This window comes from Ylistrum balloti, unplaced genomic scaffold (genome assembly GCF_031769215.1).
Source record: "Ylistrum balloti isolate Yb309-2 unplaced genomic scaffold, AGI_CSIRO_Ybal_v1 Utg371318, whole genome shotgun sequence".
Lineage (NCBI taxonomy): Eukaryota > Metazoa > Mollusca > Bivalvia > Pectinida > Pectinidae > Ylistrum > Ylistrum balloti.
In genome coordinates this window covers 887,535-914,574 of record NW_026782703.1, presented here as the reverse complement: position 1 = coordinate 914,574, position 27,040 = coordinate 887,535, and the positions used below count along the sequence as shown (strand labels likewise).

Genomic DNA, 27,040 nt, shown 5'->3' with positions numbered 1-27,040 from the left:
CTCCCCCCCATAAAGTCTACAACATTCATGACTATAGCCAGAGAGCAGACGGCAACCAGGAGTCACCACAGCTGCTGTAGCTAATAAAGACTATACAGAGCAAACTCCAAAGAGAAAACATCTACCCTTGGTGATATTGAAAATTGAAATTTTCTTCATTTTTTGTTTTATTTTTATTTTTTTTTTCAAAACTCATTTAAAATGCATTCCAGTCTTCAACAAGTCCTTTGAACAACTTTCACTTAATTCAAAATCTGATAAAATCATGATGTGATGTGTTTAATCGCAAAATCATAACAAATCAGTCAAGATGTTTCAAGTTTGAATGTTAAATCTTTTTTGACCAACAACAAAACTTGGAAAGGGTAAGCATTGTTTACATTTTAAACCACTTAAATATGAGAAATGAGAGAAAATCTTAGAGATCATATTTCAAGTTATAAGAATTGTTACTTGTCATTTGTATTACTTCCCCTGATCAGGAATAATCCCTCATCACTGAACCTTACTTTTTACAACTCTGCTATAGAGTATGATTAACCTCCCTCCCCTCCAAAGTGACCGACCTATCGTGGAATCTAGCAGGAATGCTCATATTATCCAATCTCTGTCCCTCTATAGGATATTAAATGTTTCATATCACTAAACATTATTAAAATCTTCATGTATTCAAAAGTGCAAACTTTCGCAAAGGTGGAAGTTCAAAATGTACCTACTACACTTTCTAAGAATAAAATAAAGAATTTGGATTGAAAAACTGGTAAATCAGAAACACTTAAATAAAAATTTCACCAACATTATGTAGAAATCTTTTGGAGTGAAAAGATACATACTTTAACAGCCCTAACATATTCCAAATCATCATTAATATAATAGAGACACAAAAACCTATAATTTTTAGAACAGAATTATTTTTCATTTCCTTTTGTGTTCTCTTGGTAGTAGTATTTGGAATAAATCATTTCAAAGTCTTGAAAAAGATTTGAATAAATAAATTAAATCAAACATGCCATGTAGACCTATCAGATCTAACATAGGGTAGATTTCTTAGGATCAAGGATCCTGTTAAAGCAGTCTGTTACTCTTTTATCAATAGTTCTGACCTTTCAACAAGTAGTGTCTGCGACCTTTGACCTCAGCCAGCCTATTGCCCAAATTTAGACATTGATAAGCTTTATAACATTAAACATCTGAAAAATAAACCAGAAAAAAAATTCCAATGCCCTAAAGCAATGAAAACATTATATTACCTGGCAAAAACACAATTTTGGAAAGAAAGTTTTTGGCCAAGAGCCAATATTACTCGTTTATCCACTACTGAGATGTGTATTTGGTGCTTGTTCCTAATTTCTGATTTGAAACCGTTCATAGAGGAAAACGAGCTGTATTTAATGGCAGGGCCTGGGGCGCTTGTATGTGTGGTCAATTACTACTAAGAATGTGCAATGCCACTAGATATCTTGATAATCACACCCATCGCTGCACGGAAGCTTCAACAGATTGTAGGCTCAGGTATGCTCGTTATAAAACCTGGTGTGTTTCTATTGCAATTGCCTAACTGCGTGCATGTATTCAAGTTTTCTGTGATAAAATAACAAAATTACACAACATTTTCTTTAATTCCACAGTAGAAAGTCTAGCATCTTAATTAGAAAAAAATTATTGTACAGTTGATACCACAAAAATATACCAGAAAAATCTATCACGGCTTTCTTAACCTGCAGGAAGAAGAATCAAATGTGAATAATGATTTTAATGTCAGACACAAAAGCAGCAAGATTACGGTCCATTATAATTAAATTGAAGCTTTGTACCAGTTCATGAATTAATACATTTCATCGATATTCTCCTATAAACCAGAAGGGGAATAGAACATGTCTGCTGGAACAAGCTGTATTGACAGGAATTGTATGAGGAAATGAACAAAAAATTAGAAAATATGTACAGTGAAATTCCATCGATATTTTCATTAATAGACATAGAATTATCAAAATTGAATTTTGTATAAAATCTATATAACAAGTTCATTAACTGCAAGTTCCTTTAAAAATCCATAACCCTGTTTATTTATATGTAATGTGATTGCTGGCAGCATTGCACTGAAAACCAGTCAACTGTAAATAATACAACTTTAATCAATATATTCAACAACAGTAGGAAAATTAATAGTAGAAGTTTTTACAGGAAAATATTACAATTACTTTAACGATTTATAAAGACAAACATTACAACTACTTTGACAAACATCTGGTAACCACAAAGCATTTTTAGAATTTATCTGTGATTTTTTACATTGAAAGTTGACCTCTTAGTTGGTTGGAGACCAGTGTTATGTCCCTATAGGGTGTGTATAGCTACTGTAATCAGATAGTGGTGATAAATTGCAATGTTTTCTGAAGACTTTTGATAACACCCTACAGTAAATCTGTCTCTAAAAACGGCCAAAGTGTTCACTTTTCACTGTTATAGATACACCTTCCCAATTCTATATAAAATGTTTGCAATATTTGCTCCCTAACCTAATCTCATTGCCAAATTAAAGTTTTTATGCTAACTATGTCAGATACTCTTTATCTTTCTTCCCAAGCCCCCAATACACACATCAGGATGTATGTCATGGGTGTACTGGTTCTTGGGGAACATTGGCTCATATTATTCACAATACAATTCAGTGTGTCCGGTCTTCGTCACCAGAAATGATGACAGAATCAATAACCTTTACCTTAATATGCCCATCTATTCCAAATGACAGGTGTGGCAAATTTAGGTAAATGAAAGTACACAGGACACCTTAATGACTTGTCAGGAAGTACTAAGAGTTAACTACCTTCTTAAAATAGATGACCAAGGTTTTATCAATTGTTTTAAATCAGGTGAAACTGATATAACATTTACCATTGAGATATTAATGAAGTTTCCTTGGGGTGGATAAGTGTCCCACTGTGTTAGAAATCTACTCAAATGATGTCTCCCTTCATCGGAAATATATTCAAATGATGTCTCCATTCATTAAAAATGTACTCAAATGATATCTCCCTTCATTGGGAATGTATTCATATTGTTTCTCTTTATTGGAAATGTATTCAAATTATGCTTCCCTTCATTAGAAATGTATTCAAATGACTCCTCCTTTCTTTGGAAATGTATTCAAAAGTTGTCTTCCTTCATTGGAAATCTATTCAGATCTATCTTTAAAACATCATTTCCATTTGATTTTATCTTCTTTGGTTAAAGTTTGTTACCTTCCATACCTTCCTTCTTATCCAACCAAAATAAAGAATATGCTTGATCAGAGAATCTGTCATGATTATATGTCTCCAGTCTTGGAAGGTTAAGTAAACCAGATAATCCTAAGTAACTTAAATATGTGAATGTTTGCATCAATATTTCATTACATCAATATCAGAAGATCTAAAAATGTGTCTATTTCTTTTTTCTTTTCAAATACTTCAGTTTTTTTTAAATATCTTTTACAGGAATGTCTCCTGCAAGACTTTTTGACATGTTTGTAATTAAACTATGGCATATATAAATGAATGCCTCACATGGCGTGTGCCATCATTGCCTATATAATGTGGACCTGATGGAACCTTCTACACTGATAAAATGACCGGAGAATATCAATAACCCACTGGTGTTGAAATGTTATAAATATGTCTTCACTCAACACCAAGCATTAAAGTGATACATTCCTGAAGCAGAGTTAGTATTAGATGTGGTATCTAGTATAGGAATAGTCAGACGTAGCACATTCATCTTTAAGGAATAGTCAGACGTAGCACATTCATCCTTAAGGAATAGTCAGACGTAGCACATTCATCTTTAAGGAATAGTCAGACGTAGCACATTCATCTTTAAGGAATAGTCAGACGTAGCACATTCATCTTACGTAGCACATTCATCTTTAAGGAATAGTCAGACGTAGCACATTCATCTTTAAGGAATAGTCAGACGTAGCACATTCATCCTTAAGGAATAGTCAGACGTAGCACATTCATCTTTAAGGAATAGTCAGACGTAGCACATTCATCCTAAAGGAATAGTCAGACGTAGCACATTCATCTTTAAGGAATAGTCAGACGTAGCACATTCATCTTTAAGGAATAGTCAGACTTAGCACATTCATCTTTAAGGAATAGTCAGACGTAGCACATTCATCTTACGTAGCACATTCGTCTTTAAGGAATAGTCAGACGTAGCACATTCATCTTTAAGGAATAGTCAGACGTAGCACATTCATCTTTAAGGAAAAGTCAGACGTAGCACATTCGTCTTTAAGGAATAGTCAGACGTAGCACATTCATCTTTAAGGAATAGTCAGACGTAGCACATTCGTCTTTAAGGAATAGTTAGACGTTTTTATTTCCTGTTGAACATTCCATCTCTTTTTTATTCATAATGCAACATGCATATCATATATACCACTTCATGAAAAATGCAATGATTCTATTTTGTAACACTTAAACTTTCTTCAAATTCAAAACTCTGTTCTTCATAAAATGCTCTTCTGGCATGCCAGTGTGCACATATGCTAGCCTGCATAATTTCTGATCCTAATTCAAATTTCTAAATTTGAAGAATTTGAAGTTTTAAGTGATTGCGTATAAAGAGCTAGACACCACAGTGGCCTTGAATTTAAATAACCCACTTCCTTTCTGACAGAATGTGTTATGATCGACAGTGGATTCAGAACTGAGGGTTAACTAAAAACATTTATACCGTGTAGGTTTTATTCTAATGCCTTCATCTTATCACTAGGAGTTCTAAACACATTTTAGCTCTAGCTAGTTCTCATTTACCCAACTAACATTAATCCTGTTGCCACACATTCCAGACACCAATAATCCCATTATACCCATAATACAGAAACAACTAATCCGATCACCCTATAATACAGACACCACTTTTCTCATCACCCTATAATCCAGACACTCTATAATCCAGACACCACTTCTCCCATCACCCTATAATAGACACCACTTCTCTCATCACCCTATAATAGACACCACTTCTCTCATCACCCTATAATTCAGACACCATTTCTCCCATCACCCTATAATCCAGACACCACTTCTCCCATCACCCTATAATACAGACACCACTTCTATCATCACTCTATAATCCAGACACTCTATAATCCAGACACCACTTCTCCCATCACCCTATAATCCAGACACCACTTCTCTCATCACCCTATAATCCAGACACCACTTCTCTCATCACCCTATAATCCAGACACCACTTCTCTCATCACCCTATAATCCAGACACCACTTCTCCCATCACCCTATAATCCAGACACTCTATAATCCAGACACCACTTCTCCCATCACCCTATAATAGACACCACTTCTCCCATCACCCTATAATACAGACACCACTTCTATCATCACTCTATAATCCAGACACTCTATAATCCAGACACCACTTCTCCCATCACCCTATAATAGACACCACTTCTCTCATCACCCTATAATCCAGACACCATTTCTCCCATCACCCTATAATCCAGACACCACTTTTCTCATCACCCTATAATCCAGACACTCTATAATACAGACACCACTTCTCCCATCACCCTATAATCCAGACACCACTTCTCCCATCACCCTATAATCCAGACACCACTTCTCTCATCACCCTATAATAGACACCACTTCTCTCATCACCCTATAATTCAGACACCATTTCTCCCATCACCCTATAATCCAGACACCACTTCTCTCATCACCCTATAATCCAGACACCACTTCTCCCATCACCCTATAATCCAGACACTCTATAATCCAGACACCACTTCTCCCATCACCCTATAATAGACACCACTTCTCCCATCACCCTATAATACAGACACCACTTCTATCATCACTCTATAATCCAGACACTCTATAATACAGACACCACTTCTATCATCACCCTATAATAGACACCACTTCTCCCATCACCCTATAATACAGACACCACTTCTCCCATCACCCTATAATAGACACCACTTCTCCCATCACCCTATAATACAGACACCACTTCTATCATCACTCTATAATCCAGACACTCTATAATCCAGACACCACTTCTCCCATCACCCTATAATCCAGACACCACTTCTCCCATCACACTATAATCCAGACACCACTTCTCCCATCACACTATAATCCAGACACCATTTCTCTCATCACCCTATAATACAGACACCACTTCTATCATCACACTATAATCCAGACACCACTTCTCTCATCACCCTATAATAGACACCACTTCTCCCATCACACTATAATCCAGACACCACTTCTCCCATCACACTATAATCAAGACACCATTTCTCTCATCACTCTATAATCCAGACACACTATAATCCAGACACCACTTCTCTCATCACCCTATAATCCAGACACTCTATAATCCAGACACCACTTCTCTCATCACCCTATAATCCAGACACCACTTCTCTCATCACCCTATAATCCAGACACTACTAATCCCATGACTTGGTCCATACTCCAGCCACAACTGACCTGGTTTTCTCACTATCTAGCTATCATTCTGTTGTCCTATTATCTAGCCTCCATAAAACAGGTTTAATTATTATGTTTTCTCATTTTCAGTTCAAATGAGTGTATTGTAAAACACAGAGCCCATTTTTTTGAGAATGCTTTACATTAAGATGGTCACAATACAGAAATGTTCCCCTGTAAATGTCAGCATGACAAGTCCTATAGCAGAAAGAGTGAGGGCTATTTTTTTGTGTGTACTAATTATGTAATCTACACCCCCTCCCTAGGGCGGTAAGTGGAACGTTCTTTGTCTGGTATCCTGTGCCGATGACATAATTGTCAGCTATTGGGGAAGTCAGATGGCAGTCTGTGTTCCCTTTTTCTCTTGCTGCCCCCCTCCTCAAACTTATCTGTCACCAGGTGGTGTCTGGTTCACAGGCCACGGTCTATATACCAAGGAGAGAAGGGAAAAAGCATTTTTGGCAAACGCTAAAATCTTTCTTTGGGCAAACACTAAAATCTGTCGAGCATACGATAAAAGTTTAATGACATCATGTCCGTTGAGACAATGTCATATATGTTTATAAAATGAAAACAATGAAAATCTCTTATGCCCTTTCTATCATGAAATTTCATGAAATATTCTATAAATCATTTCTTTTACATTCAATAAACTCTTCAAATGGAATTTGATAAAAACTATATATATACAAGACTGTCATCAGATGGCAATATAAATATTAAAAGAAATTGATAATGACTTAAAAAGCTATCTTTATATCTGAAACAACGAAAGACAAAATCTGGCCACATTTCAGGTAAAAAATTGATAATGACTTAAAAAGTTATCTTTATATCTGAAACAACGAAAGACAAAATCTGGCCACATTTCAGGTAAAAAATTGATAATGACTTAAAAAGTTATCTTTATATCTGAAACAACGAAAGACAAAATCTGGCCACATTTCAGGTAAAAAATTGATAATGACTTAAAAAGCTATCTTTATATCTGAAACAACGAAAGACAAAATCTGGCCACATTTCAGGTAAAAAATTGATAATGACTTAAAAAGCTATCTTTATATCTGAAACAACGAAAGACAAAATCTGGCCACATTTCAGGTAAAACCTTTCCATTATCATATATTCCAAACTTCTTTTCATGACACAGGTGTTAGATGATGACTTAAAAAGCTATCTTTATATCTGAAACAACGAAAGACAAAATCTGGCCACATTTCAGGTAAAAAATTGATAATGACCTATCTTTATATATGAAACAACGACCTGTTTCTTACATATATTCTACAAATACTGTAGGACAGGTGTGCATCTGTGTATCAGAATAATGGAATATATGTACAACCTTAGGTTTACCTGTTAACAATATTAACACAATTTATATATGCTTACCAAAGTGTATCAATTCATCTAAGATTTATACATTGTACAGTCAAGTTAATTCATTTTTTTCCCTGATCAACTTTTCAGCCTGTTATTTTTCTTTCCTGGAAATAATATAATTGACCCTCTCTGTACACTTTCTATGTACTTGTGTACTTAAATAAAACCAACAAAAAATAAAGATTCCCACGAAATGTAAGCTCACAAAATTGGAAAAAATTGTGTTTGTCCCCTTTTTTCAGATATAAAATGTAATTTTCAAAATATTGAAATTTGAATATTTCTGTTAACAATAAGTAACTACGGTCTAGCGGTTGTATAACTTGTATGGTTTGAGTTCAGTCTACAGGTACACAAGAAACTCATTATAGGTAGGTACTATGCTGGGTCGTAAAAATTCAATTTTCTGAATTTTCATATAAACAGAATCATCTATCCATTAAATTCTTATGTAGTTATCACATATAAATCTAAAAAGTTTACTACTCGACCCAAAATTTGTTTAATAGAATGAATACAACTATAACTTACACAGGTGTCGTCATCTTCTAGATATGTATGTAGATATACCTGATCGTAGATTTAGAGACTGGTATAAAAATTGTATTTCCTGTCGCAAGTTTCACCTGTATATATATTGTACTAATGAAAATGATAAACAGAGACAAGCAAGGTCTTCATCATATATTAAAGAACATATATAAAAGTTATAGCTGTATAGATATCAAAACAGCAAGAAATATTTGATCCAGCTTTTCACACATTTAAGTCATTTCAAAAACATATTGTTCTAAAGTTTAAATTCAACAAAGTCAGGTTCTGTAAAGTTGACAATGGATCCGCAATGCATGTAGGAAAAATCTGACAGAATCTACGAGAAATATGTTTCACAGATATCTAATCTTTAAAATGACCATCTTCTGTCTTATCTGTCTTAGCAAGATGACATGGAGTTTTGATATTGTGGTAATTCAAACTTCACGGATATTAAGGTTAACATGAAACTAATTTATGCAAAGTAGGTTATCGCAGTATTCATTCATGAAGAGGACAGTCATATGATATATAAACATACTCCTTGCAACTTATCAAACTTTTTTAAAGTCATTAACATATTCTTTAAGTGCTTCTATTAAATCGCATATCCATCTACCGATGTTTCCCGTAAACATATACCAGAGTGTAAAATATCTTTATCGGGTTACTAACTTTTGAACCAGAGAAAATCCTTTTTTTTTCAAAATTTGAATTTCCTTTCTTTCATGTAGCTTAACTAAGCCACTAATTACATCTGCTACCTCATAAATCATGCTCTTGATATTTTGTTGTCCTCCACTTCCAGAGTTATCTACCTTAGCAGATCCTGATTGGCCAAAGTGATCCAACTGATCTTACAGATCATAAATTTTGAACTTTTCAATGTTAATATTTTTTTAGTTAGGTAAGGAAAGTGGGAGGGTAATGACAGTTAGATATTTCAGATCAATGACCTTGGATAAGCATGAAGGTCAAATTAGACAGAATGTCACAACACTCAGATGTCAGATTAGAAATACAATATTTCTCTTTTAGAAAATAGCTGTACATATGTAATGATAATGCCAAATAGTATTGTATTTAACACAAGTATTACAGTGTTACACAAAGACGAGGTAATAATTGGTTTAACAGATTATCCTAAATCAACTCTCTGATAGAGAACAATGTAACACTGTAACATCCTCTACTTGACTCTGATCAAACACATAACTCAGGCCTCGAGATTAAAGTCAAGAGACTACAGTGGACCTGTAATCTTTATACAAGAGAAATCATTTTAACAGTCACATAACACAAGTAAAACTTGAGTCTGGTAATTTACTGTGATTTAAAACATCTATAAATATTACCTGTAAAGTCCCATACAGGTGAACGTTGTACGCCATGTGTACATAACAGATTAGTGAACATGGAACCAGTGGACGTTTATAAAATTTGATCTTTTTTATTATAATAAAACAGCATTAATGATACCTTACTATGGGGATTCCATTACATATGAATATATATATTGATAACAACAGCCTTTTACTTATACAAATAGAAATGTGTCTTCAGTAGGATTTCTTCTATCCTAGCTTTACAGAAACCATTCAAATATCAAAATGATATTGACAATTATCAGTTCATAGGAACACTAAAACAAAATATCTCCTGGCAATATTTTACGATCCACTTAATAGACTTAATCAGTTATGGAAGACTTTTGAAGCAAATTAAGTTTAGATCTTTACTTTTAGATATTGCATCATCTGTTTATGACCAATCTCACACAAAAATTCGACAGCCATTCTACAATTATTGAAAATTCTGTTGGTACATAAAACTAAACTCTTTTGATCAGAAAACTTTCTGATCTGCCATTTTTTAACCAACGTAAAATTCCCTGACAATCAGAACTCCTGATTCATCTCCACCAATCAGAAACCTTACCATTACCTGTTGTAACCAATCAAAATGCTACAATGTGTCTTTCCTAGCCAATCAGAACTCTTGGTTCTGTCTTTCATTACATGACAACCACATACTCATGCTTGTGTAACTAGACACAACTTGATCTATATGAAGATAAATATATGATGGTAATACGCTACAATCTAATAAGATATTTTAACTGTTATGATCTTGAAGAAGCCAACAATTAATTTCAATGTAAATTGATTGTTTTATTTATGACCTTTCCTGCCAAGCTTTTCTAAGGCCTTCGTAACCAAGGCCAGAAATACGGGACGAGGTCAGAAATAAGGGGCAGGGTAGTTTAGAACCTCATGGCTCCAGCAGGATGGGTAGGCAGTTGTAGTATTAAGCATGTCCAAGTTAACAAGAAAAGTTTGGTGTTTGGTTATACTACATAAATCAAACAGATCATATCAACAAGTGTGTTTATGTGAGGGTTCATGATAGCTAAGAAGAAGTGTGAGGAAGTAGGAAAAGTTCATTCAATAGCCACACTTAAGGCCAATTATGTGACTAAGATTAGGGTGGTAGCTATGGTTTCCATTGTCCAGTTGATGACATCATTAACTGTGTTATCTACAAAATCAACTGATTTCACTGAAAGCATCTTAGCAACTTAAGGTGTCATGTAGTGTTGTTTTCTTCTCTATATCATCTACTTTACTTTTTGTTTTCTAGATCTGAACATCGGTATGATCATAATCACCATCCTTTTATCTGTACACAAAAGCAAATACATGCAATGCAATCACTCATAACACCTCAACCAATCATTGTCATTTCAAATCTTTACACTTCACCCTCCAAAATCTTGGCAAAAACTAGGTGAATGGTACATTAGACATAAGAAATGTTGAGTAGAGATGGAACACTGATTACAAAGCATGTCTAATGTAATGATGAAATATCATACATTCGGTGATTTCACGCATAAATACCATCAGCATTTTAGGTGGCATTTAACCATACAGACAGGAACAGAGGAAACTTATTTTTTATTGTCTGTATTAACTAAACAATAGTATGATAAACTCACTCAAAATAGTACCACAATTTAATAATTAAAGAGTCCACATCAAAATTTCCAAAATTTCATTCAAACAATAACTTCAGGACGAATCTCTATCAAGTTTATGTAATGAACAATATTGGTGTAGATATTGAATAGCCTTCAGCACTGGTAACTTACATTGTCTGCTGGCACAAGCTTCACAAAAATATCCTTCCTAACAGTCACAAAATCTTTAAACAAGAGGCCCCACGGGCCTTCATTGTCATCTGACTAAAACACTTTCTGCACAGAGAAGGGTTCTTTTTTCTACTTTGAATGAAATCTTACTAAGAAGCTATTTTTCATGATGCAGATGGTGAGGAATAGGTAACTGTAACAAGTGTTACCTATTTTTTGACAGTAAAGATGGAACTCAATCTAACTGATGAAACTTGTTAAGTTTGAAATGGGTGCTGCACAGGAAAACCATGATTGCGCAACCATGTTACAAAATGGCCTCCCTGGCTGTTGGGCAAGGTGGAAAATAACAACAAACTTCGCGTCAGATGACCTAAAAACTAATTCAATTCTGATAAAACTTTGATTCAATACAACTTCTTAAATTCTTATTTTTTAAAAGGAAGATGACTTTTATCACATATATTTAACACTAAACTTAAACTTTATAATTCTTAATTATTTGGATGCCTACATAAAACTGTCATGTCATTGATGATAATTCTGCTTTTATAAACATGTGTGATTTTAAATCTTGTACTTCATCAAAATTCTGTCAAAGCCTTTTGAATCCAGAGCACATGAATGACATATGATGGTTATGCTTCAAATACATTTCATAACCAGAGTGACGTTTTACACAAACAAGTAATTATAACAATAATTCATATCGTCTGTGGGACATTATTCCTAATGAATTCATGAATTACATACAGTTTTTTACCTGGATGTTCTAGTTGGGTTCAGAATTATGACAAAGGGAAGGAGATACAGGAAATGGAGCTGAGAGGCAAGTGTTATATATCATATCAATTATGTTTCTGCATGTATATTTGATTAGAGATGTCACTTATAGCAGACAACATCAAACCAAACAGTCATACATTATTAATGTTTGATAAGAACAGCGTGTTAACAAGTGTGGTAATGATCACAACAAATTTCTGCTATGTTCCAAACATGGACAATGACCCATTTAAAATATGACATGAAATATCAGTTTTACATGAGTGTTATGTATCTGCAGTGTCTGTCCTAAAATAAGTGTTACAGTTTCTGTAGAAATTTTAACTTTTGCTATATAATTGTGGAATAAGCTCTTCCCCTCTAACTGCATTGCCTTGTAATAAGCCCTCTCCCTCTACCTTAGTTACCATGTAATAAGCCCTCCCCCTCTACCTAAGTTACCATGTAATAAGCCTCCTCCCTCTACCTTAGTTGCCATGTAATAAGCCTCCTCCCTCTACCTTAGTTACCATGTAATAAGCCTCCTCCCTCTACCTTAGTTGCCATGTAATAAGCCTCCTCCCTCTACCTTAGTTACCATGTAATAAGCCTCCTCCCTCTACCTTAGTTGCCATGTAATAAGCCTCCTCCCTCTACCTTAGTTACCATGTAATAAGCCTCCTCCCTCTACCTTAGTTGCCATGTAATAAGCCTCCTCCCTCTACCTTAGCTGCCATGTAATAAGCCTCCTCCCTCTACCTTAGTTGCCATGTAATAAGCCTCCTCCCTCTACCATAGTTGCCATGTAATAAGCCTCCTCCCTCTACCTTAGTTGCCATGTAATAAGCCCTCCCCCTCTACCTTAGTTGCCATGTAATAAGCTCTTCCTCTCTAACTCCATTGCCTTGTAATAAACCCATCCCCCTCTACCTTAGTTACCATGTAATAAGCCTCCTCCCTCTACCTTAGTTGCCATGTAATAAGCCCTCCCCCTCTACCTTAGTTGCCATGTAATAAGCTCTTCCTCTCTAACTCCATTGCTTTGTAATAAACCCATCCCCCTCTACCTTAGTTACCATGTAATAAGCCTCCTCCCTCTACCTTAGCTGCCATGTAATAAGCTCTTCCCATATGAGGATGGATTAAGACAAACATTCAGAGGAGGACAGCAATAACACAAACATTTCAGTGCAGGACAGCAATAACACAAACATTTCAGAGCAGGACAACAATAACACAAACATTTCAGAGGAGGATTCAGTGCAGGACAGCAATAACACAAGCATTTCAGTGCAGGACAGCAATAACACAAACATTTCAGAGCAGGACAGCAATAACACAAACACTTCAGAGCAGGACAGCAATAACACAAGCATTTCAGAGCAGGACAGCAATAACACAGAGGAGGGTAAGTAAAGATTTACATATCTGGATAAAATTGGATGAAGGCAAATATGTGAAAGCAAGTTGTGATTAAGACCAATGTTTCCTGAACAGGATTATGACAAAGATGTCAGCAGCTGGAACAGACCTTTGAATTGATGGTAGGGTGCTGATGATTGAAATAAAAAAGTATTAATTGAGATTGTATCTCTCGGCATGATGGAGATAAATCTTTCCATTAATTCACCTTTCATGTCTCTATATCCTTTGGGGACAAGGAAGGGAAGACCCAGAGAAGAGGGCAATAGAGAGTGGGTTTGGCAACACAAAGACTGCTGGGAAGGGATGGAGGAAAATATAGTGCCAAAAGCAGGGTTAAACTGGTTGCTATGGGAACAAGAAAGGACAAGAAATGGGAATGAATGAAGTCTAGAATATGTTAAATGGGGAGAGATGTAGTTTCTGTCAAAGACTTTTTCCATGTAACCTCAGATCAGCCTTTACTTCAGGGGCACCTGATGTAATTAAAGTGATAGTCACAGATGATACAGAGAAGCAACAGTTACATAAACTATATCCCTTGGTTTCAATTATAAATGTCTGGTAATCAGCTTGTTCAGTGAGGTGTGAATGCCTCATGTTTGTCTCCTCCTAACAACTGTTCTCCTTCTGGAAGATAAACACCTGTCCGTTTCAGTCACATCAATATTTCTTCTCTCAAAATATTCAGAACCATATATCATGAGAGTCAATAGCTTCATTAGAAAGAACACGTCACTGAGGTTTTAGTTCTGGTGTGGTTAGCCAAAAACATTAACACCAATCAGACAGTGAAATTGAAATTACTCTTTCAAAACCAATCAAAATTTTTCTTCTTTAATTTAAACATGAAATTATTTCAAAATCTCAAATATTTTCTTTCAATCGGAATTGAAAGAATCAAAGCAGAAATATTTGATAACTACCTTCATTTTAAACAGTAACACATTTCTATGTTCAATCCTATGTTGTAAATGTCAAAAACATTTGCTAACTAGATATGCTTCTTCTACTTGAACTAATTCTAATTAGATGATGTTTTTTATTCTTTTTTAAAATTGACTTTTTTAAAATTTTTATTCTTTTTTAAAATTGACAGGTATGTTTTACTATCTTTTATTCTTTTTTAAAATTGACAGGTATGTTTTACTATCTTTTATTCTTTTTTAAAATTGACAGGTATGTTTTACTATCTTTTATTCTTTTTTAAAATTGACAGGTATGTTTTACTATCTTTTTACAAAAAAAAAATATTTTCATAATTTTCTGAACATCAATTTCATTTACTTCAATAATTAATCTGTATCAAAACTACCTGATATTTACAGCACCAAGACATATTGATCTCGCCTTACAGAAAGCGTTATCCAGAAATATATATATACATTCATTATGCAAATATAACTGTTTGTTGTCAAATTCATACCTACACCTTAATAATTTATTCATACATATTCTGTTAATTCCCATTTAACATCTAATTACTTATGTGTATATGAATGTGTACTCCATCAACCCACCACACCCACATTATCCCAGGCAATTTCTCCAACACCATAATGTTACCCTTCTGAATCAACCCTATTACCTTTCAGGTTATTGGTGAGTAACATAAATAATTAAATTTTATAACAATTTAACTTCTTTTTCCACTTTTAAGCATATCCTGTTTCTTCTTCAGGACCAATTTTCACATGGGTTTAGAGCCAAATATAAGATTCATGACTCTTAAAAATAGGAAATACCAAGAAACATATATGTGTTTTCCTTAGCCTGACGGAAATCCATCACACCAAATCTTGATTAGTAAGAATGTCCAGAACAGAACTGCTGACCATCCATCTGGACACTCTCCTACTCGAGCTCCAATCTTGCAGAAGAAGGGACTGATTTTCACTTCCTTGGTCAATGAACTAACAACTCCTGATTGGACAAGTTCAAAATGGTTTATCTCAGCTTGAGGTCAATTTAGGGTCAAATTAAGATCTTTGACTTCATCAATTATGTCAATGCATCACCCCCCCCCCCCCCCCCCTGCCACCCCTATTTCTTCTGTTTTTGAAGGGGAGGGGAGTTAATGGAAACACTTAAATGAAGATTTTTAAAAGCACTGAAACTCTGCTTATGTAGCCCACATTTAGTCTGACTTTCGATGTTGCAGGTTTACAACATGAAGAATGACTTCAAGGAGCAAAGCCTGCTTCTTCGTTTTTTTACTTCAATCAACCACTTTGATTAAAAAAAATCATGTGATCAAGTTCCTTTGACAAAATATTGATTTTCAAACAGAAACTTATTAATCCATACCAAAGATAGAAATAGAATTTGTCTAGATTTTTCTATAGCAATAAAAAAAACACAAAAGAATTATCAATGAAATTTTGGATTGTGAATCATAGTTCACTTTGTGTTTAATCAGTGTGACTTTTCCCCCACATACACACAAAACCTGACAGCTTTAAAACTAAAATGTATTTCTCTAACATCACGGGCTAATAAATACTGGAGGTATATGACTGCTTTGTGGACCATACAATAACTTTTCGCTGGGTGTGAATCTGAAGAAGCTGGTAATAAACCAAGTAGCCAAGACTATCCAAGCCATACAAAGACATCATTTTGGAACAAGTCATCCACTTTTGTCACAACTTGATGAAATGCTATGCTCTGATCAGTAAACGGAGCATATCAAATGACTCTCTTGGTAGCTTTTAAGTCAAAATTGAAAAATGTTATATGACCACAGTAATATTTAAACAAAGGCATTGAATTGTAATCTATTCGTTCAAAAGAGAACTTCACATTTGGGATGCATCTGTACTCAAGCTCTTTGTTTCATAAAAAAAAATCAATTTTTTTTTTGTTTCTTCTAGAAAAGACAACGTGTTCGAATGGTTCAACTGAATTAATCAGCAATAAACATGAAAAGTTGAAAACAATTTTTTTTTCAAATCATTCACACACTTACATTTAAAACAAGTTCTTTTTTCTTTAGATAATTAAAAGCTTCATCGATAGTAACACACACTCAATGACAATGAAATAATTTCTGATCCATATTTCAAATTTCTGGTACATTGCATCAATAATGGCTAAATCAGCCGGATAATGTTCGTGGACAATGTAGCAATCCGATCCTTGACAACCCACCTATCTTATATCTCTTCAAAACGCTTGGGTGACTAGGTTCTAACATATATTGAACTGGATGGAAAAGTATGTTTGGTATTCAAAAATAAACATGGCTATTTGCACAATGGCACTGAAAAATCTTGAGCAAATATTTGCCATCAAAGCCCAGGTTTAACATCCTTTTAAACTGTGAAGGTCTAGGGGAGACATTCCTATTCAACAGCAATCAATATCGTATCAAACTTGGATCAGGATTTAAACTTTTTATAAAAATTGTCTTGTAAGAAAATCATTTAAAAGGAAAAGAAATCTAATATTACCTTAGTTCTTATGCAAACATTGGATAATAGTGAACAGTCCTGTCCAGTTGGGTGATTAACACGAGCATTCCACAGGTAAGGTAGAGACCCACAAGTTTTAAAGTCACTAAATATCTTAAGTATCTTGTTATGATTTTATAAATTACTTTAAAAATTCCTAAATAAGTAACTTTACATTTTTATTTAAATCATTCATAAAAATAAATGATTTTTTATTAATTAAGAATTAAGAATCTATGTTTTAATTCTCATTGAATCTGGTCTATATATATAGTGAATAGATATCATAGAAAGTCGTATTACATTAACGCAAATTACAGCTAAAAAATTCTGAATAACACGTGAAATATTTAAAATCTATCAAAATTTACTGATATTTACCACTATTCATATATGCAATGAACAAGCTACCATATAACCTCCCCCTCTGGCCTTGGAGATTATACTTATGTCCCTACAAACAATGTAGTTTGATGTATTCAAATCATTGAATGAATGTAACTGTTCTATCACAATTATACTTCATCTAAAAACAGATGGGATTATAAAGAATACATCATTCATCATGAATACAACAGATTTCTTATAAGTTTTATTTAAAGTGTGTCATATTGAAATCGATAAGTGGCCTCTGCTTAGTTATTGTCAATTTTTCTTTTCTAGAATTTTTCAAGAATTTTATTTTTAAATCCGAGTCATGTTTAGAAAATAGATAAATATCTGTCTAGATATAAAACCAGAATAAACTGTTTAATTTATACCTGTATCTTTCAAAAAATTCTTAAATTATTTAACTTTTCACTTCAAAGCACTGAAAAAATCATGTTTGTTAAAGAAGTCATTCAAATTCCATGTAATAATGTCAGTTTTTCTGTCATTTTTTTATTCTTGTAAAATTTCATTCAATTTCAGTAAGATTATACTGAAATGACTTAAAAGTAAATGATCTGACATCAAAGATTTCATAATAGGCACTACTTTAACTTATAGACTGAAAGTTTAGCCACAGTTTCACAGACTGAAAGTCCTTCGATATGGCCTGCATGAGCCTCCATATTTTCTCGCAGTATATCTAAGTAGGTAATACTTGAGACTGTGGCCTTATTGATCTACCTATACAGGTAACATAGCCAGGCATTTAAAACTTACATACCTACATCCTCAAGAACTGTGTCTACACAGGTACACTTCAACAAAGGTCAAGGTCAAATTAACTCAAACATTGCCATTTCATCTAATTTCCTTTTAAGAAGAAAGACAGGGAGGTTGTAAAAATGGTACCCAATATGTTTGATACAGGACAATATGGTAAAACATATTATCTGATACTATATTAAAAATCAGTGGACTTATTTTCCAGGCCTGGGCTTATTCCTGGATAAATCCAGAAACAGAAACGTAGACTTAGGAGACTACAAAAATCAATAAAAACTTGATATCGTGTTCTCGGTCTCTCATTTTCAAGCGTCAGGATATAAGTTGGCAGAACTTTTTAAAACTTTGTGGAAAGGCTACATCTGATATTACACTACGTAAGAAATTTCTAACCTTTAAGTTTATAAGTGAGCGAACCTTACGCAAACCCTAATAAAACATCTGTAACACACTAAGATATCAAGGTTTAAGTGTGAAAAAGTCCTGTGTGTTTGTCTGACATGTGCAACTACTGCACAGTTTGAATTGCCTGGCCACACAATACCTAAGATATCTAGGGTGTACCAGTATAGATTATCTAATCAACGATATCGTCTGTCTCTCATGTAGGTCTTTTAATTAAATACTGGTTATCCCTTTCTTATGGGATGGATGGGAAATAAAATGTCTGGGTATTTACCATATACACCCAAATCAGGATAGTCAACCCCAGTATATACATAATACATCAGTCCCTAGTCTTCACTTATGTCAAATCATCCTAGTACCATTATGCAGGCAAGAGCCTAAGGTTATAATTGTATACTGACAAATGAAAAGCCTGCAGTTTGGCAAGGGCACCACAAAATACTCTCGCTAATGTGATCCAATTTACCTCCGGTATACACTTTGGTAAAATCTTTTCATACAAATATATCAATTTTCAGTTAGATCCATCCCATAATGATTACTGTAAATCAGTTACATGGTAGTTTTTAAAAAAATACCAGCTTGAATTAATTCAATTGGACAAGATGATCGTCCTGATAAAAAAAATATTTAAATGAACTTAAGAAAATCTAGATCAATAATTTATCTTACTGTTATTGTGATCTTGGTTTTACTGCAACTTGAAGATACAAAATTTGACCATGTACTCAAACGATGGCTTTGAAATCGTTAAACAATACTAAATGCCCCTTTTGCAATTTTCTTCTCTGGAAATCAATGTAATGATGGACGACTAACCTTGTTCCTACATCTCTTGAAATGGCCCAAATGTAATCTTATATATGAAATGAAAAATATTCTGAAACAAATTGTACTCACATTTTTGTCATAGAGGTCTTCACTCTCCATGGCATGCATGACAGCTGCATCAATGTTGCGATCCACACTATTCAGAATTTTTTCGATGTCATTTGTCTGGCTCATGCCACCCTCCAATCGAACACCTTGTCTGATAAGCTCCTCCCATTCTGGAGTAAGGGTAGATAACTGTGCTAAACATCCTCGCATGACGTTGAGACAAAACCCACGACATGGTTTTGCCTCCACGTAACTTTCACAATGTGAACAATATTGAAGGTGGGTCATCTGATCTTTACATTTGCCGTTGATGGTCAAGTGATCAGTCGTGTTGATTGCCTCGACGATAAGCGAAAGAAATTCCACATAAGACTTGGCAACGTTGAGAGCCTTACTTAACTTGTAAGAAATCGTTGATGGCAAAATACCGAAGGGTGAAGGGGATATTTCCTGATGTTTATGTCTAAGGCAATCGCGGTGTTCCTTCGTAAGTACCGTCACTGATCCATCGTTCAATGCGTTTTTGTAAACTGCTGGAAATATTTTGTCGAAAAACGTGGCAACACTGCCATACAAGGTCATGTGTTTCTTGTGCTTTAAGTACTGTCGGATTTCATCATAGAATTCTCGGACTATGTCTTGGTGCTCCAAATGAGGAATATTGTAGATGTCTGTGAGAATACGGATTGTACTATTTTCTGACATCTGCACTAAATTTCCTATTCTCTCTGAAAGGAAAAAAACAATCAAGTCAGGTAAATAAATAAACAAACAGTCTGTCAATTACAACAGAGAAAAAATAATAGCAAAACAGCTAGTGTCCCTTAATTAGAACAAACATTACATCTGTACTGAAATTCTTCGGTGGTGAATGGCTAAATAAAGTCACATGATTTTATTTTCTTGCCTCAGTGAAGAAGTTGTTTTCCCATAGCTGCTACCATTATTTATAGAGAATACCCCCAAAATGACTTCAATGTTCACTATTATATCACAGGCAGAGCATCGGAAAAAAAGAACATGTCTGTATGGGCTGGTACAATCAAATTTTAACTTCTAGCAGTTCAGCCTGACCTGACCTATCCAAGACTTTAATTTGAGTTTTGAAAAAAAACTAAGATGTTGGATCCTTATTTCTGAATATTGACCAGTACAGGAGTCATTTATGTATTGTAGTCTCCATCAATGTAAACAGCATGTTTCCTTTCTTACATTCACTGAAAATGATTTCACATAAAAACTCTCTAATTCAAGTGATAAATTAGCTTTCGGTGATTAAAGGTCAACAGGAAATTTTCACTATATCTCAACTAAGCATATTTGGGTTTTTTGGCAATTTTGTGAAAAGCTGAATGCTAATTTGAAATTTGCGAAAGAAAAAAATTGAATTTGCAGTTCACATTAAGGTTAAATCCAATTTTAGAACAACAGTAAACTGACAAAGAATGATGTATGTTAATGATGCACTGGTATTTTAAGTTCATTTAAATAAATTTTGGTCCATTTCGATATTTAAACATTTTTTTTTTCAAATCTAGAACCCTACAGTTTTCTCTGTATCCATTTTGTCAATGACATATTCTAAAGTGTCACATAAGTACATCAGTATACAATTAAAAAAAAAAGTTAAAAAAAAATAAAATTTAAATTCAAAAGTGTAGTTTTTTACCAAGTGGATTTAATCAACAATTGCTGTTATGATAAAAGGCACGGAAAGCATCAGAATCAATTCAAAGTTCTCAAAAAATCTAATGCAATATATTTCATTAAAAGAAGTATTTTCAACTTTTACAATAGATATTGGCAATTACAAACAAGAATCTTCAATGTATGAGCTGCCTCAATGTAAAAACTAACAGATTACATTTTTCAATGCCTACATCTACACCATACATGTACAAAATTTGGTGCAATCAATTACAAGCACATTATCATTTCTTGGCCAATTAGCACCGTGATAAATTAGCACATCCACAATAATTACTGTATAAACAGCATACATAAAGAACATACTTAGTGCAGTACTTTCAGAATGGAAAGCACTAAAATAAAATTTCTCCTAAACTATGAATGAAAGTGCCCTACTTTTGTTCATTTTGTTCATGTTAACCCCCAATAAGTATAAAACTGAGCTTGACCTTATAGCAAAGAAAAGATTTCCTAACAAAGCATTAAAAACTTAAACCTTATTCATATTTAATATGAGCAATTTTAATGTCAAAACTTATATCAATTAAGAGACAGCTACTTCAAGTCATTTAAAAACAAATTGCTCTAAAGAAGTTGAGGTGACTAGCTACAAAGAAATAATAGGTATACATTGTATAAAAATAAATGCCCTGCCATGGTTACGCCCCCTACAATCATAAATTAGGTTTTCATTTAACAAAACATAGTAATTCTTATGGTCTATGCTATTTCAGTGGAAGTAATGTTGTCGTTGAAGGGATGTTAATTTGGGGTTTTCTTTTGCCGACATACTTCTCTACATTACATGCATGATAAACATCTATCAGATAAAAAGTCTTGTTTTACCTGTAAAACCTTTACCAGACATACAACACTGTTATAAACACATTTTCCATACACCATTATTTAGTTATATGTCTTCCTTCAAAAACCTATTCAATTTTATTTTACACATCTTTGACTTCAAACAACATATTTTAAGCAGTTTGGAAGTTGGCCATTTTGGAGCAAGGAGGAGGAGTGGCATTCCAACCAAACAATTATCATTTACTAGAAGTCATTCATGCAATCATTCATGCAATATCCTTCTGGCTGAACATAACAGAAACAACGTCGCATAAAGAATGAACGGAGATGAACTTGGTGTCTTTTCGACACGTTAAGCTCTACAGATTGTCAATATCTTCTGTACATCATGTACAAATGAGAATTTCGCAAAAAACATATTTCAATAAACGATGAAGTTCTTGGTCTATTATCTAAGAGTAACAGGAAAATGGTAGAAAAAAAAATAAACAAAATTTAGCATAAACTGTTGATGACATATTATTATACTATGCACAAGTAAATGACAGCTCTTTTTGGTGTATGACATCATGACCAGCAGTTCAAAGACCTACATATTCAAACCTGACATATTCAGAACAAAGAAATCTCTACTGAGGTCCTTCTGAAAGTTATTTTATTCATTTAATTCAATTATAGAAGGTTTTCAATAGTTCCACCTCTACAACCAAACAAATAGACAGCAGAAGGTTTTCAATAGTTCCACCTCTACAACCACACAAATAGACTGCAGTAGGTTTTCAATAGTTCCATCTCTACAACCACACAAATAGACAGCAGTAGGTTTTCAATAGTTCCATCTCTACAACCACACAAATAGACTGCAGTAGGTTTTCAATAGTTCCACCTCTACAACCAAACAAATAGACAACAGTAGATTTGCAATAGTTCTACCTCTGCAACCAAACAAATAGACAGCAGTAGGTTTTCAATAGTTCCACCTCTACAACAACACAAATAGACAACAGTAGGTTTGCAATAGTTCCACCTCTACAACCACACAAATAGACTGCAGTAGGTTTGCAATAGTTCCACCTCTACAACCACGCAAATAGACTGCAGTAGGTTTGCAATAGTTCCACCTCTACAACCACGCAAATAGACTGCAGTAGGTTTGCAATAGTTCCACCTCTACAACCACACAAATAGACTGCAGTAGGTTTTCAATAGTTCCACCTCTACAACCACACAAATAGACTGCAGTAGGTTTGCAATAGTTCCACCTCTACAACCACACAAATAGACTGCAGTAGGTTTGCAATAGTTCCACCTCTACAACCACACAAATAGACTGCAGTAGGTTTTCAATAGTTCCACCTCTACAACCACACAAATAGACAACAGTAGGTTTTCAATAGTTCTACCTCTACAACCACACAAATAGACTGCAGTAGGTTTGCAATAGTTCCACCTCTACAACCACACAAATAGACTGCAGAAGGTTTGCAATAGTTCCACCTCTACAACCACACAAATAGACTGCAGTAGGTTTGCAATAGTTCCACCTCTACAACCACACAAATAGACTGCAGTAGGTTTGCAATAGTTCCACCTCTACAACCACGCAAATAGACTGCAGTAGGTTTGCAATAGTTCCACCTCTACAACAACACAAATAGACAACAGTAGGTTTGCAATAGTTCCACCTCTACAACCACACAAATAGACAACAGTAGGTTTGCAATAGTTCCACCTCTACAACCAAACAAATGGACTCCGATATGTTCTCAGTGATCTACGTCATACAGACGCTTGCTCTCCATGGACCATACATTCATCACAAGCTTTAATGTGACCCAGGTCTGACTAGATGTAACACAATCAAATCTCAGTTGACAGAAATATATTGGTAGGAAAGAGGAAAAAATACATTGATGCTTTTTTCACGAGACTCCTCGCACATTTCAAATGAAATTAAATGGAAAGATTGTCACTCTACATTCTTGTAGCCTTGGTCGGCAGGAAACCAATAAAACATGTCTGGTCTGGTGTGAATTAAAGAAACAGCAGATCAGATCAACAGGTTCAGATTCACCAACACTTTTATCCTAATTTTCTTCTTCTTTGGCATTAACCTTTGTCTATACACATTCTGCTGTTTAGTCAAAATACCGTGAAATTCCATTTATCTAATTATCTCTCATCTATTCATCATAATTTCCACATTTTTACTTTTTATTCAACTACGATTTATAATTTTTTCTGGAAATGTTCCACCATATCTACTTGTTTCCTGTAATAGACATTCCATGTCTGATAAATTACTATCAAGGTCAAATTTTGTAACAGACAATGATATGAATATATCAAAGTGTCACCAGTATTTCAACAATTAACAGGATGTGGACAGTTGTTCAATAATTGTCATGTGAATTGAGAGGGGAAATGGAAATGGGAAGAGGCATTTGGAAGAGAAAAAGCTTAATTTAGAAAGTCAGAACTTCTCTGGAGCATCAACTATGTCAACAATGAAGGATTTACAGCAGAAAGATATATGAAAATGGACAAGCAAAACTGAATTGAGAGCTCTGACACAAGGGAGCAAACAAACAAGGGGTTACAGTTATCGAAAATCCTAATCTGAATATAAGTCATATAATAAAGGGTAATATTGCCCTCTAGTTACCACTATTTCTCAGTCCGAGCTAGGGACCACGGAACCTACAAACACTACAAAAAGAAAGGCATTGGCTCTATACCCCTACTACATAAGTCATATATTGATGTCATTTTGTTTATTGATTTTTTGGATGACATAACTACTGTTTTTACTTTTTTTCTAATCTCCAAAGTCCTCAATGGCTTAATTCTTATTAAATCACACAAAAAATATATCAAAATCTTAGTAGTGAACTGTATCCATTCCTGAAAGATAATGTTTTTTACAACTACTACCAATGTGTATATCCTTCATATAACCATCACTTCTCACTACAAACAGTGATTATTTTTACTTCATATCAGCCCACCATTAATCACAACCTGTACATAATGTTTATGTTCTGTCATCACCACACAAAACACTGATACTGATAGCTTCCTCTCATCCTGCTCATCCCAAGTTGTCTCCACTTTGTTTGTTTTCATACCACCAGGATCTGACATGTTTTACATAGCAGACAATATGTTAGATGTTATCCACAATTTACAACTCTCTAAGCCTTTGATCATTGACAAGCTAACAGCTATAATTTAACATTCCAGTATGACCTTATTTGACCCAAACATAGATAGGATCAGGATGATAGAAAAACCGAGCATGGGTAATCAAGCAAGACCTCCCCTCTCACACATGGATTACAGTGCCGGCTGGTAGTGACCCTCCCTCTACAGTCTGGAGGGGCGGAGCTTCCCTCACTCCCTTGTACATAAAAACGATTACCTCATACAGGATATCACAAGAGATTGACCATCAAAATTTGATTGAATGCAGTTTTGAAAGTCATAGATATTTTGTTACTGAATCAAAACAAATTTTCCTCTCAAACAATTTAAAACCTCTTAAACTATCAAACTGATATTTGAAATTTACCGTCCATGACAGACTGATGAAAAACTGCATTATAAATGACATTTTGAAAATGTTGAATACATTGTTTCACATCATAATTGCTTTTCAGAAGATTTATAAACTCACTTTCAATGACACTGATGGTAAAACATATCTCAATATCTAGTAAAGTTCACAGAAAATCAAAACAAATTAGTAATCAAAATTTCAATAATAGATAGAAAACTCGTTAAATTAGAAAATACCTGTAACAATTGACTGTACCTACTCACATGTATATAGGTATCATTGTTAGATGATTTTACGGAATTTGTCGACTGTGATCACTAACCCTTCGACAATGACTGGTAATCACCTTAACACTGTGTAGAACATGATGTTAAGGTACTATTCGGTAAATATGATCCAAAATTTAGGGAAAATGACATAAAACTAGGTATGGAAGGGGTAGGATGGGATCTGAGAGATGGACAAGAGGAACACTTTTGTATGTGTGTGCTTTGGGGCGGGCGGGAGGGGGAGAGATACGTATAACTAAAACAATATGGTAGCTAATATTTGTCAAAAACTTGTCTCCTGCTCTAAAATGATCAGTTGCTCTCAACAAATCCATCTGATTGCTATGATGGAATGAAACAAACAGAACATGACCAACCATGCACACCCCACAGAAGGTCTTAAAAAGTTATTTTCAGCAATGCGGTCATATCTTCAATGATTATAAGTGCAAAGAAGACCTAGAATTGTATATCTGGTGTTTAAACATTGAATAATTCAGAGGTTAATCTGTACATCTTGTAACAAATGGCCTCCTATATAGAAGCTGACCTAAAAAAAGCCCCTGTTGGAGGAAACAATAGCAATCAATCACATGCTACATAGCTGCCCATACTCTAACACTGCAAGGAAGGCAAGGTACAAACACTGCAAAGACTTGATCAGCAAGGCGTGGTCACCAAGTTAATTCTTCATTATCTACTAATAATGTTCCAAATACAATACAATCATGAAATTTAGAGTAGTTTAAACTCTAATTTCTAAATATTACAAGCTACTTTCAAACTTTTCAATAACATTCAACTTATACCAAATTGTACCAAGCAACTGGAGACAAATACTTTTTTGAAAAATAATGTTACTTTTGTTTAAATAATAACAAATAAATGGTTTGATATTCTCACTTAAATGAAAAAAAATAATTTCAAATTTTACGAACATTTACAGCGTGATTGATATGGAATGGCAATGATACATGTTTTACTGCAATGGTTTTGGGTTGGCATGTCTATGGAGATTTGTGTGAAGATAACATTGATAGACAAGCCTGGATAATC

General features: G+C 34.3%; 1 protein-coding gene across 1 annotated transcript in view; it reads right to left on the bottom strand.

The window, feature by feature from the left end:
- LOC132561997 (glypican-5-like) overlaps positions 1 to 27,040 on the bottom strand; it is a 130,329-nt gene that overhangs the window by 48,029 nt on the left and 55,260 nt on the right. The window contains exon 4 of the mRNA XM_060226723.1: positions 19,682 to 20,388. Coding sequence (XP_060082706.1) covers positions 19,682 to 20,388 — 707 coding nt within the window. The remainder of the gene's footprint in view (positions 1 to 19,681; positions 20,389 to 27,040) is intronic.